Raw genomic sequence first — 21025 nt, 5'->3', positions numbered from 1 at the left:
TATCAGAAATTTTAAGAAAATTGCCTTGTTTTTCCACCACATATGAGGTGAGCAACAATGCTAAAATTTTAATTTCAACCAGCCATATTTCATGCTTTCAAAAGAGGTATCAAAGACCCCCCTTTTAAAAACTTAATTTGAACATAAAGCATTTTGGTGAAAGATGGAGGCATGCCTGAGAAATAAATATACTAATTTGGTCATAACAGCACTGCCTGTTGAATTTATAAGGGCTTTAATAAAGAGGTCTGGGCCCGGTTTCCCAAAGCGTTCTTATCTTTAAGTAGTTCTTAACCTAGTACTTAAGTTCTCTCTTAACCTTAATGCACGGTTCCCAACATGTTCGTACGCTAAGTATATCTTCTGTAAGTCACACTTTCGTAAGGTTGGTCCAGACCATTCGTAAGCTCTCTCTTAGCGTTGTTTGCAAGTCAAACTATGGTATGTTGACAATGTTGTGGCTCAACAATGATTTTATGCTATATATAATGATATATATACTAATAAAAAAAATGTCCGCAATGGATACAGGACTATTTATGAAGTTGACTTTATTTGTTATTAGAACTAAAATGGTGCTAATTAGCCTTGGCTATTTTCTAATGTCATTAAAGCATTAATGATTGTCAATCTATAATTGGCATTCACTTTTGATAATTATAATCTGGCAAACAATTTGCCTCTAATTGCTACACTACTACACTATAACACTACACTACATTACACTACATTACACTACACTACACTACACTACACCAAATTACACTACACTACACTACATTACACTACACTACACTACACTACACCAAATTACACTACACTACACTACATTACACTACACTACACCACATTACACTACACCACATTACACTACATTACACTACATTACACCACATTACACTACACTACACCACACCACACTACACTACACTACACTACACTACACCACATTACACCACACTACATTACACTACACCACATTACACCACACTACACTACACTACACCACATTACACTACACTACACTACACTACACTACACTACATTACACTACATTACACTACACTACACTACATTACACTACATTACACTACACTACACTACACACTACACTACACTACATTACACTACATTACACTACACTACATTACACTACATTACACTACACTACACTACACTACACTACACTACACCACATTACACCACACTACATTACACTACACTACACCACATTACACCACACTACACTACACCACATTACACTACACTACACTACATTACACTACACTACACTACACTACACTACACCACACTACATTACACCACACTACACTACACCACACCACACTACACTACACCACACTACACTACACTACACCACACTACACTACATTACACCACACTACACCACACCACACTACACTACACCACACCACACTACATTACACTACACTACACCACACTACATTACACCACACTACACTACACCACACCACACTACACTACACCACACTACACTACACCACACTACACTACACTACACCACACTACATTACACCACACTACACTACACCACACCACACTACACTACACTACACTACACTACACCACACTACACTACACTACACCACACTACATTACACCACACTACACTACACCACACCACACTACACTACACCACACTACACTACACTACACCACACTACACTACATTACACCACACTACACCACACCACACTACACTACACCACACCACACTACATTACACTACACTACACTACACTACACCACACTACACCACACTACATTACACCACACTACACTACACTACACCACATTACACCACACTACATTACACTACACTACACTACACTACACCACATTACACCACACTACATTACACTACACTACATTACACTACACTACACTACACTACACTACATTACACTACACTACACCACATTACACCACACTACACTACACTACACTACACTACATTACACTACACTACACCACATTACACCACACTACATTACACTACACTACACTACACTACACTACACCACATTACACTACACTACACTACACCACACTACACTACACTACACTACACCACATTACACCACACTACATTACACTACACTACACTACACTACACTACATTACACTACACTACACCACATTACACCACACTACACTACACTACATTACACTACACTACACCACATTACACCACACTACATTACACTACACTACACCACATTACACTACACCACACTACATTACACTACACTACACCACATTACACCACACTACATTACACTATACTACACTACACTACACTACACTACACTACAAGTTAAAGAAAAACCTTTATCATATTCAATATCTGTAGAGAACAGGCCTCAAAACATAAGAATATCTGTGAGTGATCAGCCCTGTTAAATACCCTTATATGGGCAATGTATCCCCCAGGATACAGGCATTCAATGCCTGATAATCAAAGTTGTGAGAAGATTATTTAAAAAATATCCACAAGAACATGTAAAACTATCCTTAAAAAACTATTTTCTAAAACAAAATCACTCTAAAATATCATAATCGTGAAAAATATAAAAACACTTCCCTCATAGCCAGTGTCTTTGTCCACGTATGCTGCCATTTTGGATTTTGATACAAATATTTGGAATGTTGGCATAAAGTCACATGACCTGATTACATGACCCATCACCCCATCAGTGTTTCTCATCAACTGCAACCACATAATGCCCCTCCTCCCATGGCCCTTCCCCCCACAGCCTGTTAAATGACTGTATCCCCCAAGATACAGAAACTCTTTAAGGGTTAATGTTGACAAAGGAGCGTACACGTTAGAATTTCTGCATCAAAAATTGACATATGCCCAAATGACCACGTCTCATAGCTGATTCATCTTCATTCATTTATAGGGCATTGAACGCAGGTCACATGGTTGTCAGAGGATTCCCTTTCCACTGCTTTGCCTCATGCATAGCTTTACGTCAAACACACAGATAATGTACATTACAAACTAATGTCTTTACGCAGCCTCTTCAAATGAGACTTTATATCTGAATGTGCACTTAGAATGACACTGTTTAATTTCCTTCTGGATAAATAAGGTATCTCATAGATAGAGCATAATTACATAATTTTTAGAAGTCGTTAAACCCATGTAAAGAAGCTGCACAAGTGGCACAACGGGATAAGGAGGGTGGATGATTAGCGAGGGATACCCGGTTCGTCTACCCGTCACAACATATTGTGTGAACATATTACTGACAATTTAACCATTTAATTAATGGGCTATATTTTACTGATAACTTACACTATGTTAAAATAAAAGTTACTGGAATAATTTGAGGAATGTTTCATTTGGATAGAACGTGTTGTCTTTCTTAACGCTGTAATGCACCGTGTGAAGTGTAAAATTGATTCCTGAGCAATCGATGCCAACTAATTCAGCACCTTCACTTGGGACAGCGCCTTTGTTAAGTTGAACTTAAGCGGCAGCGATTTAAGAAGCTTCCAAGAGACACTTCGGGGAACACACTTAAAAACATAAACTACTTTGGTAAGATATATCTTTCGAGTCTTCTTAGCAGGCTAAGAGTGACCGTTATCGGGAAACCGGGCCCTGGACGCTTCAGTGCTCTGTCACGTCCGTAACGTTTTAAAGATTAAGTTTATATAATATAACAATTATAAATGCAAATAATTTGAAACTTTATATGCAAAGCTAAACTATGTTTATGCTTACTAGGATCGACATTTCATTCCACTACTTTGCTTTGAACAACCATAATAATGCGTTACGGACGTGACCGTTACGGACGCTTCACATCAAATCATATGCACTTGTGATCGGTTTCAGGCTTACCATATATTCAGTGCATATCCAATAATCGCAATAATATTTGTGCTTTGTTAGTTTTAATATGAAAAAACGTCTCAACTTTCAAATTCAGTCTATTTTATAACAAAATGTAAACAATAGAGACCGCTCTTTAATACGGCGTGGTATATTTCTGTATATAGCGCCTCAGTGCGCGGCGGATAAAGCGCACATTAACGGAACTTCTCTTCCTCTGCCAGTTACAGAACGAAATATGAATATCAGAAGGTAGTATATGATACAGTACAACTTTAAGAGCATATGTCTTATAGCCATAGGACACTTCCTTCAGGATGTCGCGTTTTTCCCTCTTGGTTAAAACATGAATATTCATCATAATCCCGCGATCAAGCTGACAAAATAACAGTGATATTGCAATCATTTTCACTCACGACTTAAAAATAGTTTAAAAGTAGACATTTCAGACGTCCTATAGATATATTTCTCAGGTATGTGAGGCAAGTAGCCTACATTATACGCGGAGTTTCGGTTCATTTATGAGGCGCGCTCCACTTCACGCGACGGCGCTTCCGTGTCCTGATTATATTGTCTGCTATAGCCTATTTTCTTCTTATTTAAAAAAATCCAGGCAATTGGTTGATGAAACATTGATTAAAATTAAGATACAATTTATACAAAACGAAATTCACATTAAAGAAAGGCTTTCTACAAAAAAACAAAAAAAAACTAAAGAATTGGTCAAAATCATGTCTGCCCACTGATATAGGCTACCGTATGATACGGTCCGTATGCGATATATTTGCATCTTATGATCTTACTCATGCTGTTATCCTTTCATATAATCAACATATGAAATAAAAAATACAATTATTTTATTTAAACATTAATATGAGACTAAATGCCTACTCAAATGTAATGTTGGAGCTGGATTTGAGTGAACGCGTCTTACCGGTGAGCATGTTGGGGGAGAGGTACGATTTTCGAACAAACATCGAATATTATTTTTGCTTATAATGCCAATCCTTAATATTTGGTGTTTTAAATGCCTGTTTGAGGTCTCTGTGAACGTTTTAAGCAGTATTTTAGTGCCGCTTTCAGAGCGGTCACGTCCGTAACGTCACGTCCGTAACATTGTTTTTTCCTCATAAATGCGAAAACGAAAAATAACATAAAATGAATATTTTATGTTCTGTGGAGAGCCAACCCTTCTTCATTCGGTGGGTACTATTACTTTTGGTTTGCGCAGTGTAATTCACAGAATTACTAAAAAATATTTTGGTAACAAAAAGTTAGAGATTTTTTTTGTCACGTCCGTAACGCATGTGTATTTCCCTCATATTAAATATAAAACGCATGCGTAGACTGATATTTTTCTAATGTCTGGACTCCTTTATTAAGGTAGTATGGAAATATAAACAGATGTTTACAATATATTGGTATTAAATGCATTTTCTGAGAATTAAAAATTCAAGTTTTGACTGCAAATGTCACGTCCATAACTCTGGAATTGCCCTATTGATGTTTTATCCATGTCATATTGTGAAAGATTACAGTATTGTCTTTCAATATAGCAGTTTTACAGGCTTTTATCATGTATCCTGAGTCAAATAATGTGTTTCTAACAGCTAACACTCAGAATAAAGTGAGATGATCTGCTGATGACCCTGAATGGCTTGTTGAATGAGTGTTGATAGTCTGAGGCTCATCAATATTAACACATCTGCTGAAAACACTCTTTATTTCATGACAATAGTTCCTGTTTTCACCTCATTTATTATGCTGATGTCTTCAGATCTCCTGTAAATGGACACTTAAAGCTCATTTCATTGGTGTCAGCAGACTGAGGGGATTTGTTGGCTACTTTGTGTACCTTTTATTTCTTTTTTTTAAGATTTTGTTGTTTTTCTTACCATTATTTATATTTGGAAGAATTAAAATTATTTATATTATTTTCTATATTTCTAGATACCTGTATTTTAATGAAGAAGCAGAATTATGTTAGGATTAGCAATAAAAATAATTAATGAATTGGCATCAGTTACTGTACGATGAATAGATAGACAGACATAAATGCTTAGAAGTGTCATTTATTATAAAAACAAACTCAGTGATTTATATTTTTGATTTTGGCAGACCAGCTCCTCCCACTACATTCACATCATCAGTGAAGCTCCTCCCACAGCAGTCACATCATCAGTGAAGCTCCTCCCACAGTAATTCTCCTATAAATGCTGTAAATTCCCATCAGCTACAAGTGAAGACGAGCATCAGAGCATCAGGAAGAGATGAAATCTGCAAAGACTGAGTTTATTAAAGAGGACAGAGAGAACATGAGTGATCCAGAACCCTGCAGAATGAAACACACTGAAGATCCTGAAGAACAAAGAGGTTGGTGTTTATTCTTCATTCATTCATGATGCTGAAGAACATTCATGTTAGAAACATTCAAGCACTTCATCACATTTAGATAAACAGTTAAACTATGAAACGGTTCAGAATGTTCTGGGTTTTCTTCAACAAATGGTCAGTAAAGGGAGGTTTGAGACATTTTTAGATTGATTGTCAACATCAGATCAAGCTAAACTATTTTAACTTTAATTGTTTTATTTTACATTTATTTTATATCTGGTTCCCAATTTGCAACAACATTACCAGAAGTTTAGTCATTTTCAACAAAGTTTACAAAATATATATTTTTAGGAATAGTCAGTAAACACCAAGTTACTGATAAAGTTGTATTTGTTAAATATCATACAAGTTATTCATAGTTATAGAGATTATTCTTACAGTAAAGTTGGTAATGGGGTTGATGAATACAGTCAATGCTACAGTTTGTGTAAAAACCATAGACTGTAAAAAATATGAAAAAAAAACAAACAAAAAAACATGATAGCCACACAAATGTGGTTCAGGCAATGCGTAGGCTATTGATTATATTCACTGCACATAACGTTTGCCTATTTATAAAAAAACTAAATATAAAACACAAACCTGCCTCTTCGTTTTAAATATTATATAAAAATATGAAACATTTTAATATGGTCCAGGCAATATGTGCATTTGTACTAAACAACAGATTTTGCAGTAAACAACATTACAGTTTTTAAAAATTTTAAATACACTTATTAAAGGGGTGGTAAAACACGATTTCACTTTTCTAACTTTAGTTAGTGTGTAATGTTGCTGTTTGAGCATAAACAACATCTGCAAAGTTACAACGTTCAAAGTTTAAAGCAAAGGGAGATATCTGCTTTTAAAGAAGTCAATTTCTAAGAACTACAGAAACGGCCGATAGGGACTACACGACATTCCTGCGGGCTTGCTGACATCACTAAGCCCAACATTTACATAAACCCCTCCTCTGGGAACACAATACATAAAGGGGGCGAGGCCATTTTATGTTGCTTTGGAGAAGAGTTGTTGTGGTAGTAGAGAGTCGTTGCCGCTATGCCGTCGAAACGCTGTTATTTTCACCCAGATTGCAGGTCCACTTTGTTCAGTCTTCCTAAGGACGGTTACCATTTATTTTTAACTCGGTCCCTCATAATTATAATCCAAATGTCGCTCTCTGTGCTGCACATTTTCCGGAGGAAAGCTTCCTCAATCTACACAAGTTACAATGCAGGATTCACACAACGGCTTGTCCTGACAGATCGAGCAGTTCCAACTTTAAAAACAGAAGCTGTTGTTTACGAGCCACAAGCTGTAAGTATGATTTTTTCGTTGATGAGTTTTCCTGTAATAGTTCGTATTGTTAATTGTACATTGTAGCGAGGAAGTAAACGAAGGACAACGCTGTTCGTCTCCACAAACCAGTTTGTTAAATGCTAATTCATACTTATCCGACAAACACATACAAACTTGTGTTTAATATCACCAGCGCAGCGAACTTGGAATGTTCGTGGTTGTTGTCGTTTATGTGATCACTGTAAATTATTCTTTGATTATAGCTTTTATGTATTGTTTATCTACAGGCATGCTAAACATGGTTTGTGTTTGATTTGGCTACTGTTGTAAAGCCGATGTTTAGTGTTCGTATTTGGTTAATAGTTCTGGCGACAGATATTTAGCTACAATCGTTTTAAATATACAAAAGTAACAGTGTCATATAGCGATCACAATAGATCTGCAGTCTTAAAAAAAAAAAAACATACCTTTCTGAAACGTCCTTTAACAGCCGTTCTTGAACAGGTTCTGCCCGATCCTCTCCACTAACATTCTCTGGGTCTGATTCGGGCTCAAACTGGTATGGGAATAATAACGCAATGTTATTATTCGGACAGAGCAATGTAGAATAATGGTTAAATATGTGAAAAATAATGCGAATTTTAAAAAACGAAGCATGAACACGTTACAGTGCACCCCACAAACACAATCAAGCCTTCGAAAAAAGGTGTTTTACCACCCCTTTAAAATTTAAAATGACAAAACTCAACCCAGTCTCTTTTTGTCAAATTTCAGTTTTATCAATATTAGCCATTATAAAAGTATAAGTAAAAGGTATAAGAAGCTCTACAAATAAAGCAAACAATTCAGTCAAACATACAAAATCAGCGCTCTAGTCTAACCATACAACGGTAAACTTAAATAGCTTATAAAGTTATGAAACTTCCCCTCAGCCAAAACGATTGCCCAGGGAACAAATTATAGATTCATGAGGCCAAAAATCACCCATTAGATATACACAAGACGAATTATATCTCATGTTTAACCACTACAGAGACACCAGAGTCAGCGGCAAACATCAGAACGACTAGCCGAGGAAAGGCTGTTCCAGGCGGGGTACATGAGCACCGAGCGCCCGGTGATCACCTGCATCTCATAACTGGATACAATTTTCATAAATCTTTAAATAAACCACAGATTTGAGCTTTAAACAACTACATTCTCGCCTGAAAAACTCTTAAAACTACATTTCATGATACAGAAACAGTAGTATTATATTTCAACTGTATTAATAAATGGCGCTTCTTATGTTGTCATTCTCCTTGGCGCAGCCTAAGCTGTCAATCAAGCTGTCAATCAAAGTTAACCACGCCCTTATTTGTCATACATTTTATGTCTAAATACGATCTAAACTAATGAGTTAGAAAAAAATTCACCCCCCTCACAGTTGTCAGGCACTCGGAACCTATCGAAAAATACAATTAAAGTCCATGGGACCAACCTATAAAAACATGAATTTATGCTGTGAAAACGGACATTTTAACATGACATTTGCTCCCTTTTGGGACCTCGCCCTAGCGGATTTTCTATGTATTGCAGTTTTTCGCACTTCCGGGTAGGCTTCATTTTTCAGATTAGAATGTTGCCGCTTGGTAAAAACTGAAACAATGGATTGAGAATAGGCTTGTTTGAGTTGCGCCTTGCCTTGCCTTGCCTGAAATGTATGCGAGAGTTTTAATAATTTTAATAATAAAGCTATTAAAATAGTTAATTTAAAGCCAGTTAAAGTTATGGCCACACTACACTTTGAGCTTGTGAAGTTTCTACAGATGCTGCAACGGTCTGCTATTTCTCACAGGGTAATTCACTTGAGCTTGTGTTTCTGGTGTCCCACTTTCACATGCTCATGAATGGAAGTCAGTGCAAGGAAAAGTCTAGTGTGAACGGCCATTAAAGAACTCCGGTCAATTTTAACATTGAGCTCATTTTATTGTACATTTGGAGTGCTGTCAATACAGAGAACAACTACAAAAATCGGTGTTGCCTACACTGATAAAATTTGCACCCTGTTGACTTCAATGGGGCAAGTACTAAACCTGCTTTTAGCCTCTTAACATCCTTGATGTGTCATTACAAGTGCACAGGTCATGTGAGTGATTCCTTCTGAGTGAACACGAGTGAATCTGACTGCAGTAGATGTGAAAGATATGAATAAAATTGATGTTATTTAAGCCAGCGCAAATACCTGTTTACATCCTGTTTTTCGGTTGAAGTCCAAAGTAGTCGATTGTCGAGTTCACGCGCGTGATCATAGGTAACTAAACCTATGCGCGTGAACTCGGCAATCGACTACTTTGGACTTCAACCGAAAAACAGGATGTAAACAGGTATTTGCGCTGGCTTAAATAACATCATTTTTATTCATATCTTTCACATCTACTGCAGTCAGATTCACTTGTGTTCACTCAGAAGGAATCACTCACCTGACCTGTGCACTTGTAATGACACATCAAGGATGTTAAGAGCCTAAAAGCAGGTTTAGTACTTGCCCTATTGAAGTCAACAGGGTGCAAATTTTAAAAATAGAATAACTCGGTGTAGGCAACACCGATTTTTGTCGTTGTTCTCTGTATTGACAGCACTCGAAATGTACAAAAAAATGAGCTCAATGTTAAAATTGACCGGAGTTCTCCTTTAATTATTAAACGGTTTTAGTCAAATATTATCAATCTCAAAGTTGGTGTCAAAATATGGCAGTATTGTATATTTTAATGTTAATATCATGTTAGATAATTGTGTCATTGATCAAATATATTTAATAGTTCTTGCTAAAGAAACATGGGATTCGTGCCTAAAATGTTTTAAAAATAATAATTGAAAGATAACTTTTCCTCATTCATGGAAAGTTTCAAGGACATATAATCAATTTATAAAAAGGCATCAAATGATCACAATATTTCATAACAGTTGTCTACTTTCTACTATTACATCAGGGCTCACTTTCATGTCCTTTCACTTTATATTTCTCTCTTTGAGTTATTTTGATGTACTGAAAATCAAATGTAATATTTGTTTCTTTCATGTCAGACCTGATGGAAGTGAAGGAGGAGAGTGAAGAACTGAGTGAAGTGAAGGAGGAGAGTGAAGAACTGAGTGAAGTGAAGGAGGAGAGTGAAGTGAAGGAGGAGAGAGAAGAACCGAGTGAAGTGGAGGAGGAGAGAGAAGAACCGAGTGAAGTGAAGGAGGAGAGAGAAGAACCGAGTGAAGTGAAGGAGGAGAGAGAAGAACCGAGTGAAGTGGAGGAGGAGAGTGAAGAACTGAGTAAAGTGAAGGAGGAGAGAGAAGAACTGAGTGAAGTGAAGGAGGAGAGAGAAGAACCGAGTGAAGTGAAGGAGGAGAGAGAAGAACCGAGTGAAGTGAAGGAGGAGAGAGAAGAACCGAGTGAAGTGAAGGAGGAGAGAGAAGAACCGAGTGAAGTGGAGGAGGAGAGTGAAGAACTGAGTGAAGTGAAGGAGGAGAGAGAAGAACTGAGTGAAGTGGAGGAGGAACATCATGTCAAACCTGGAGAAAAACCTTTGAGTCGCTCAAAGACAAAAAATATATTTTTAAAGAAAAGAGCCAAGAAATCTTTCACCTGCACTCAGTGTGGAAGGAGTTTCACAACCAAATGTAGTCTTGAGCGTCACATGAGGATCCACACCGGAGAGAAGCCTTTCTCATGTGATCAATGTGGCAAAACATTTCTTAGGTCATCAGAGCTGAAGACACACCTGACCGTTCATACGAAGGAGAAGCCGCATTCATGTTCAGTGTGTGGAAAGAGTTTTTCACAGGTGCAATATTTACACACACATCAGAAAACTCACACTGGTGTGAGAGAGTACATGTGCTTTGAGTGTGAGAAGACTTTTACTACAGCGACCAAGTTAAAACTGCACCAGAGGATTCACACTGGAGAAAAACCTTACAAGTGTTCACACTGTAACAAGAGATTCAGTCGATCAGCACATCTGAAAACACATGAGAGGATCCACACTGGAGAGAAGCCGCACACGTGTGATCAGTGTGGAAAGAGTTTTGCTTTAAAAAGTGAGATGAAGATACACATGAGGATCCACACCGGAGAGAAGCCGTTCTCATGTGATCAATGTGGCAAAACATTTCCTAGGTCATCAGAGCTGAAGAAACACCTGGCAGTTCATACGAAGGAGAAGCCGCATTCATGTTCTGTGTGTGGAAAGAGTTTTTCACTGCTGCAATCTTTACATACACATGAGAAAATTCACACTGGAGTGAGAGAGTACATGTGCTGTGAGTGTGAGAAGACTTTCATTTCAGCAAACTGTTTAAAACTGCACCAGAGAATTCACACTGGAGAAAAACCTTACAAGTGTTCACACTGTGACAAGAGATTCAGTCAGTCATCATCTCTGAAAACACATGAGAGGATCCACACTGGAGAAAAACCTTACAAGTGTTCACACTGTGACAAGATATACAGTCAGTCAGCACATCTGAGATCACATGAGAGGATCCACACTGGAGAAAAACCTTACAAATGTTCACACTGTGACAAGAGATTCAGTGTGTCAACAAATCTGAGATTACATGAGAGGATCCACAGCAGAGAGAAGCCGCACACGTGTGATCAGTGTGGAAAGAGTTTCTCTTTTAAAACTCACCTTAATCTACACATGAAGATCCATGCAGTGGAGAAACCACTTAAGCACAGTCTGAGATCCCGGTAAGTAATTTATTTTCATGTGCTGAGCAACAAATTATTTTCTGTGTAAGTCATACAAAACCTTTCTTTTTAGCAGACTTTGTGCACACAATGTTGTCAATGCTCTAGTTCATGTGTAGAGCCCCTGGTGATACTTCAAGCACAGTTTCATGTTGTTTCGAGTCTCCTTAGTGTTTTAAAAATAGTGATTTTGATGCTCTCGTTGTTGTGCCCCATTCACTCCCATTCAAAAGGCATTTTGACCGAAAATGAAAATACGGTCAAACTTAAAAGTGGAGTTTCCATTCTAATTATACTTTTGCACGAATGTTTGACTCGGCTAGATTAACAAAAAGAGCCTAGGTTCAATTTTGGCGAGAGTAACCCTTTAAGAGTCGCTGTCCGTTTGTCAAGTGTGGAATGAGGTCAGGAAGAAGTGCCAGGACTTGCTAAAAGGAAAAGGGCACTGCAGAGGACAGCATTTAATAAAACAGGTACTGGGCCCAATGAGTCCCCCCTTCTCACAGCAGAGGAAGAATAGGCCAGTACTTGGCACAAGTGCTTCAGATGGCATATGGTATATGCATCCATGGAGGAGTAGGGGTAACTCAACCTGAGCCTGAGTCAGGTCCTTCAAAATCAGAGGAACTATCAGTTTCATCTGCCATCTCCTAGTCCTTCAAACAACCCTCCCAGGCCTCAGCCTCCATCTTCTGTTGTCCAGACTGCAGCCACAACACCTCAGCAGTTTGAGGATGTGTGTAGCTGTAGTCGGGACATATGAGAGTACAGGGAGGAAGATGAAGAGGTGGTGGAGGAGGAGGATGAAGATGGCATGATGGGACCACATGATGGCCAACCAAGAAATGCCCAATACATGGCTGGTTTTCGTGCATTTCAGCATGTTTTTAGTTCATCCCTATTTTCTCCAGTCTTTGAAGCATATTACATCTTTAATAATTATAATCTAAATTAAATGAATGAACAAAAAATTAAATAAGATTAAATTATTTAGATTTTTGTGATTTTTCTGCCCTTTTTATTATTTCATTAATACATTAAACAAAAAACGAGTAATAAAGTGTACAATAAAGTACAATCAAAACCTTATATTATGATCACATTGCACTTCATTACTCTGTCTTCTTACGATGCTTCATTACTCCAGAGCACTCGTAGATCTACAATGATTTTCAAGTGCTACTTAAGTCACGATGCTTTTGGGAAACAGACCGAAATTTTAAGATCAGTCGTACGATCGCTTTTACGAACTTACTAATCGGTGAGTGGCGGCTGGTGAAAACTATCTTAGGTGGGGCTGTGCCATATTCAGTCAGTTTCAATAGTCTGGTAACCATAGGAGCCATCAGGTATTTTAGCGTTGTGGCTCTTCCTCAAGACATCCGTCAAGCATCCACCCTTCTCTCATTCAAAAACCTCTTCAAAAACACATAATCTTCTCTGAATATTACTCTTCAGCTCACAGTCTGTACATTCTACTTTATTATATGTTGTTTGTTTGAATCCCTCTTTGTTTGTATCTTTAACCTAACGTTGACCTCTGTATTACTTTCTGCAGTCACTCCTTTTTCAGTAAGGGGCAATATTTGCCCCCTTAACCCTTTAGGCGCCAGAGGTTTTTTCCTAAAATGTTCGATTTTGACATCTTAATTTCAAAAGGCTATATCTTAAAAGTGATAAAAGATAGAGACTTTCTGTAAATTAGAGAAATATTAAGGATGACCCAAAGTTTATGTAGGGATTACATTTTCCCATCTAATTTGCATATTATGACGTCATATGGTGGCCGCCATCTTGGATTATAAAATTTTTATGGTTTTTGTTGATGTTTATTTGGTTGTTTTTTTTTTTTAGCTGACAAAGACGCACACATCACAAGGACATGAACACAAAAAAAAGAACACATATTGTGTACACTACTAAATGGTCAGGGAAATAGATAGTAAATCAACAGTGTAATAAATGGCAGACAAAAACAATTGTTGCAGGGCTTTTGCTGTAGAGATAATGACTCCCTATTCATCCAGGTGACATTTCTTGTAGTGTTTCATGGTGTGGTCTTGCGATAGACTATGCATAATTGCCGCTCTGCCCCGTGTCACATCGCCTCTTCTCCTGCTACGAGCAGCAGCGCGCGCGGGCGCGGCCAGTTCTGCCTCGCGCGCGCGCCGAATGTGCACAGCTCGGACTACTGTCATTGTCATTGCGACTCCCCACCCTGCCTCCACGTTGCCCCCTAACTGCCCTATGAATACTTCGACCTCGTCTAACATACCCAGTGGCATTAGACAAAGTCTCCACCACAATACTGTCGCCGCGATTGCGGAGAGGCACACGGTCACGGCTAGCGCGGTAAAAATCTCCCGCGGCCGCCTCGTTCCCCACAACACTAACACGCCTGCTAACTTCGCGATGAACACTCCGACCCCGGGAAACATTGTTCCCACCACTGACATTGGGCAAAGGACCATCTAACGTTATATTGGGCAAAGGATTCACCGTTTGTGCTTGGTGTACGGCTATACTTTCACTTTCAGAATCACCGTCATTTTCTGAAGGCAGATAACGTTATTCCCCTTCAGAATCAGGGTCCGTGAATAGAAGACACAACACTTCATTGCGGGTAAGCTTTATTGATGCCATTAGATAATAATAATAATAATAATAATCTAATGCAAATACTCACTGATGTTGACAATATTGCTCTGATAAAATGGCTCACTTGCACACTAGCTCCGCTTTTGTTCGCACTGATTCAATGCGCTCTAGCTCGAAGATTTTGTATAGAAGCATGACTTTTTTTTGAGTCGGGGATGAAGTATGACATGTCTGCCAACTAGTGGAGGGGAGGTTGAACGAAATTTGACACCCTATTTGACAAAATCGGCCGTTTTATTCAGTGCCGCATCTTGTCGAGTAAACTCGACCGTGGCGCCCAGAGGGTTAAATCGATATAGTTCCAGTGCATTTTTTACCTATACAAATACCTTTATAAAATAAATAATGCTAAATAAATGAATAACGCTCTAGTGCCCTCTATTGGCCAGCCGCCCCTGCTGAGCTGATGAATATATAATGTACTGATGATATTAACAAATGATATCCCGAAGATATTCACAAATGATATCCCGAAGAATACAATACAGTCGAGTCTGCCTTATTTGTATATTCATACTCCATATTTTCTGTCTCTTTCAGAGATGTCTGTGACCGGCTCCAGTCCAGATGATCCGGGTTCTTCTGATGGGCAGAACCGGCTCTGGGAAAAGCTCATCAGGAAATACTATACTGGGAGAAAAGAGGCTTAAAGTTAAGAAGAAACAAGAAGCTTAAGTGGATTCTCCAGATCTACTGGATCCATATCTGAATCTGGAGATGATGATGAGAGAACAGCTTGTCTCTCGACACACTTGCACTTTATGATAATGAACTCAGTAAAGTGGAGATTGTAGCTGAAATAGTAAAGTTTATTTTATTAAATTCCTTTGGGGTCAAGCAAAACTTCACCAGACCAACCCATCGTCTTATTCATACACTCGATTTAATTATATCACATGGAACCGATCCAACCGATATAGATATCATTCCACAAAGTGATGATGTCACTGACCATTACTTGGTAACTTGCATATTACGTACTGCTGTAATATGTCATGCTGTGCCGCATTATCGACCAGGCAGATCAATCCTTCCATCCACCATAGATAATTTCTCAAATTGATCTGTCTCAGCTGCTGCCTGAACCCAAACAAACAGATGAACTAGAAGAACTAACTAGCACTATGAGCACCATTCTCTCTAGAACATTGGATGTTGTTGCACCCATTAGATTAAAAAAGGTCAGAGAGAAAATTAAAGCACCATGGTACAACAATACTATGCGTGTTCTAAAGAGAGAAACCCGTAATTTAGAGCGTAAATGGAAAAAAACTAATTTAGAGGTCTTTAGAATCGGCCCTAAGGCGGCCAGGGCTGAGCACCTCCGCAAACTAATAGAAAGTAACCAAAACAATCCAAGGTTTTCATTTAACACCGTGGCTAGACTAACAAATAAACAGACGTCACCCGAACAAAATATCCCGTTACAGTTTAGTAGTAATGATTTCATGAACTTCTTCACTGAGAAAATAGAAAACATCAGAACCACAATTGTAAACGTTCAATCCTCAATCGCGCCTTATAATTCAGCCTAAATTTCCCCCCCGCAAGAACAATTACAGTGCTTTACAACTATAGAACAAAAAGAGTTAAATAAACTTATCACTTCATCTAAAACAACAACATGTTTATTAGATCCTATACCAACTAAACTACTGAAAGAAGTGTTACCTGTAGTGGAAGAACCTCTCCTGAATATTAATAACTCATCTTTATCTTTAGTCATGTTCCAAGAACATTTAAACTGGCAGTTATTAAATCTCTCATTAAGAAACCACAATTAGATCATAATAATCTAGCAAATTATAGACCCATTTCAAATCTTCCATTTATGTCTAAAATACTAGAAAAAGTTGTGTCCGCTCAAGCCGCTAGAGTTCTTACTAGATCAAGAAAATGTGATCATATAACACCGATTTTATCATCACTGCATCGGTTACCTATAAAGTTCCGTATTATTCACAAGGTATTGCTACTGACTTATAAAGCCCTAAACGGCTTAGCTCCAGTCTATTTAACGGATCTTCTATCGCCCTATAATCCATTGCGCTCTTTAAGATCAATAAATTCAAGGCTTTTGGTCATACCTAGGATATCCAGATCAACCAAAGGAGGGAGAGCATTTTCACATTTGGCTCCGAAACTCTGGAATAGCCTTCCTGATACTGTTCGTTGTTCGGACTCGCTCTCCCAGTTTAAAACTAGATTAAAGACGCATCTTTTCGGCCAGGCATTCATATATTTTTAATCTTACAGTTCAAACTACAATCCGGACTCTAGTTCATAAATGCCAGAGGAGAACTGGCCCCCGACTGAGCCTGGGTTCTCCCAAGGTTTTTTTTTTCTCCATTAGGTCACTTGATGGAGTTTTTTCGGTTCCTTGACACTGTTGCCTTTGGCTTGCTCATTTGGGGATATTTTGGGGATATTTAATTTTATTTTATCAATCAATAAATTCCACTAGAAACAAACCTTGTTGTATTATTTTATTTTGATTTAATACTGTGAAGCTGCTTTGATACAATCTGTATTGTGAAAAGCACTATACAAATATACTTGACCTGACCTGACCTTCCTTCGCAGCGGGTTCAGGGACAGCTTCCTCCACAGCGGGTTCAGGGACAGCTTCCTCCACAGCGGGTTCAGGGACAGCTTCCTCCACAGCAGGTTCAGGTACAGCTTCCTTCACAGCAGGTTCAGGGACAGCTTCCTCCGCAGCAGGTTCAGGGACAGCTTCCTTCACAGCAGGTTCAGGGACAGCTTCCTCCACAGCGGGTTCAAGGACAGCTTCCTCCGCAGCGGGGTCAGGGACAGCTTCCTCCGCAGCAGGTTCAGGGACAGCTTCCTTCACAGCAGGTTCAGGGACAACTTCCTCCGCAGCAGGTTCAGGGACAGCTTCCTCCGCAGCAGGTTCAGGGACAGCTTCCTCCGCAGCAGGTTCAGGGACAGCTTCCTCCGCAGCGGGTTCAAGGACAGCTTCCTCCACAGCAGGTTCAGGTACAGCTTCCTCCACAGCAGGTTCAGAGACAGCTTCCTCCACAGCAGGTTCAGGGACAGCTTCCTCCGCAGCGGGTTCAGGGACAGCTTCCTCCACAGCAGGTTCAGGTACAGCTTCCTTCACAGCAGGTTCAGGGACAGCTTCCTTCGCAGCAGGTTCAGGGACAGCTTCCTCCACAGCGGGTTCAAGGACAGCTTCCTCCACAGCGGGTTCAAGGACAGCTTCCTCCACAGCGGGTTCAGGGACAGCTTCCTTCGCAGCGGGTTCAAGGACAGCTTCCTCCGCAGCGGGTTCAGGGACAGCTTCCTCCGCAGCGGTTTCAGGGACAGCTTCCTCCGCAGTGGTTTCAGGGACAGCTTCCTTCACAGCAGGTTCAGGGACAGCTTCCTCCACAGCAGGTTCAGGGACAGCTTCCTCCGCAGCGGGTTCAGGGACAGCTTCCTCCACAGCGGGTTCAAGGACAGCTTCCTCCGCAGCGGGTTCAGGGACAGCTTCCTCCACAGCGGGTTCAGGGACAGCTTCCTCCGCAGCGGGTTCAAGGACAGCTTCCTCCACAGCGGGTTCAGGTACAGCTTCCTCCACAGCAGGTTCAGAGACAGCTTCCTCCACAGCAGGTTCAGGGACAGCTTCCTCCGCAGCGGGTTCAGGGACAGCTTCCTCCACAGCAGGTTCAGGTACAGCTTCCTTCACAGCAGGTTCAGGGACAGCTTCCTTCGCAGCAGGTTCAGGGACAGCTTCCTCCACAGCGGGTTCAAGGACAGCTTCCTCCACAGCGGGTTCAAGGACAGCTTCCTCCGCAGCGGGTTCAGGGACAGCTTCCTCCGCAGCGGTTTCAGGGACAGCTTCCTCCGCAGTGGTTTCAGGGACAGCTTCCTTCACAGCAGGTTCAGGGACAGCTTCCTCCACAGCAGGTTCAGGGACAGCTTCCTCCGCAGCGGGTTCAGGGACAGCTTCCTCCACAGCGGGTTCAAGGACAGCTTCCTCCGCAGCGGGTTCAGGGACAGCTTCCTCCACAGCGGGTTCAGGGACAGCTTCCTCCGCAGCGGGTTCAAGGACAGCTTCCTCCACAGCAGGTTCAGGTACAGCTTCCTCCACAGCAGGTTCAGAGACAGCTTCCTCCACAGCAGGTTCAGGGACAGCTTCCTCCGCAGCGGGTTCAGGGACAGCTTCCTCCACAGCAGGTTCAGGTACAGCTTCCTTCACAGCAGGTTCAGGGACAGCTTCCTTCGCAGCAGGTTCAGGGACAGCTTCCTCCACAGCGGGTTCAAGGACAGCTTCCTCCACAGCGGGTTCAAGGACAGCTTCCTCCACAGCGGGTTCAGGGACAGCTTCCTCCGCAGTGGTTTCAGGGACAGCTTCCTTCACAGCAGGTTCAGGGACAGCTTCCTCCACAGCAGGTTCAGGGACAGCTTCCTCCGCAGCGGGTTCAGGGACAGCTTCCTCCACAGCGGGTTCAAGGACAGCTTCCTCCGCAGCGGGTTCAGGGACAGCTTCCTCCACAGCGGGTTCAGGGACAGCTTCCTCCGCAGCGGGTTCAGGGACAGCTTCCTCCACAGCAGGTTCAGGGACAGCTTCCTCCACAGCAGGTTCAGGGACAGCTTCCTCCACAGCGGGTTCAAGGACAGCTTCCTCCACAGCGGGTTCAGGGACAGCTTCCTCCACAGCAGGTTCAGGGACAGCTTCCTCCACAGCGGGTTCAAGGACAGCTTCCTCCACAGCGGGTTCAGGGACAGCTTCCTCCACAGCAGGTTCAGGGACAGCTTCCTCCACAGCGGGTTCAAGGACAGCTTCCTCCACAGCGGGTTCAGGGACAGCTTCCTCCACAGCAGGTTCAGGGACAGCTTCCTCCGCAGCGCTTTCAGGGACCGCTTCCTCCGCAGCGGGTTCAGGGACAGCTTCCTCTGCAGCAGGTTCAGGGACAGCTTCCTCCACAGCAGGTTCAGGGACAGCTTCCTTCGCAGCAGGTTCAAGGACAGCTTCCTCCGCAGCGCTTTCAGGGACAACTTCCTCCGCAGCGGTTTCAGGGACAGCTTCCTCCACAGCGGTTTCAAGGACAGCTTCCTCCGCAGAGGGTTCAGGGACAGCTTCCTCCGCAGAGGGTTCAGGGACAGCGAGTTCAGGGACAGCTTCCTCCGCAGCGGGTTCAGGGACAGCTTCCTCCGCAGCAGGTTCAGACGTGGTGGGCATGACATGAACTATGACAGGCTTCGGGAATAGTGTGAGCTTGTGGGGTTCCTCACTTGCAAAGCCCACCTTAAATTGCGAACCACTCAATAAAAGGGCGAACCCAATATATTGTGCCAGAGTGTAATGTGGGGTATCGTGAGGCATGAGGAAATACAGAAACTTATTAAGTCCCCGGCCAAACATGTCCTTTAAGTCTGTTTCCTTAAAGTTCACCCCATGGCAAAACTAAAAAAAAATTAAAAAAAATATCACTCACCCTATAAAACATATTATGTGTTGTAGTTATTTCCCTGAAGAGGTTCATAAAGAGAGGTTGTTTAATTATTTTGTTTTGTTATTGATGATGTTATATTGTGAGATATCTTTCAATGGAGCAGTTTTACAGGCTTTAGTCATGTATCCTGACTCAAATAATGTGTTTCTAACAGCAAACACTCAGAATAAAGTGAGATGATTTGCTGATGATCCTGAATGGCTTGTTGAATGAGTGTTAATAGTCTGAGGCTCATCAATATTAACAGATCTGCTGAAAACACTCTTTATTTCATGACAATAGTTCCTGTTTTCACCTCATTTATTATGCTGATGTCTTCAAATCTCCTACAAATTGACACTTAAAGCTCATTTCATTGGTGTCAGCAGACTGAGGGGATTTGTTGCCTACTATATGTAGCTTTATGAAATTCTAGTATGGTAGTCTGAGTCTCAGCAAAAGCGAATAACAGGGATTTATTTGTTCTGTAAGAAGGTACTCTCTCCTATTCTCTCTATTATGAACACAGTATAAGGGTCCTCCAGGCTACAAATGTACATGTGGTAGGATAGCCAGAAACTGACCATATATATGACCTTATTATTCAATGTATCTTATTCATATGTGATGTAAAGTATACACACT

General features: G+C 40.9%; 4 protein-coding genes across 6 annotated transcripts in view; 1 reads left to right on the top strand and 3 right to left on the bottom strand.

Moving 5' to 3' along the window:
* Positions 1-17410, top strand: part of LOC307156024 (uncharacterized protein) — a 45277-nt gene extending 27867 nt beyond the window's left edge. For all 3 annotated transcript variants that reach the window (XM_079867191.1, XM_079867189.1, XM_079867190.1), the window contains exons 2-4: positions 6008-6262; positions 10628-12284; positions 15483-17410. In XM_079867191.1, coding sequence (XP_079723317.1) covers positions 6160-6262; positions 10628-12284; positions 15483-15513 — 1791 coding nt within the window. In that variant the 5' untranslated portion in view covers positions 6008-6159 and the 3' untranslated portion in view covers positions 15514-17410. The remainder of the gene's footprint in view (positions 1-6007; positions 6263-10627; positions 12285-15482) is intronic.
* Positions 1-21025, bottom strand: part of LOC307156367 (uncharacterized protein) — a 1306365-nt gene that overhangs the window by 293013 nt on the left and 992327 nt on the right. The window lies entirely within an intron of this gene.
* LOC307156000 (uncharacterized protein) overlaps positions 1-21025 on the bottom strand; it is a 279400-nt gene that overhangs the window by 98311 nt on the left and 160064 nt on the right. The gene's annotated exons all lie outside the window — the stretch shown is intronic.
* LOC307156221 (uncharacterized protein) overlaps positions 1-21025 on the bottom strand; it is a 171897-nt gene that overhangs the window by 44684 nt on the left and 106188 nt on the right.

Source organism: Squalius cephalus (genome assembly GCF_949319135.1).
Source record: "Squalius cephalus genome assembly, chromosome: 1".
Lineage (NCBI taxonomy): Eukaryota > Metazoa > Chordata > Actinopteri > Cypriniformes > Leuciscidae > Squalius > Squalius cephalus.
Note: the sequence above shows the minus strand (reverse complement) of the source record. Positions and strands in the feature narration are given on the sequence as shown.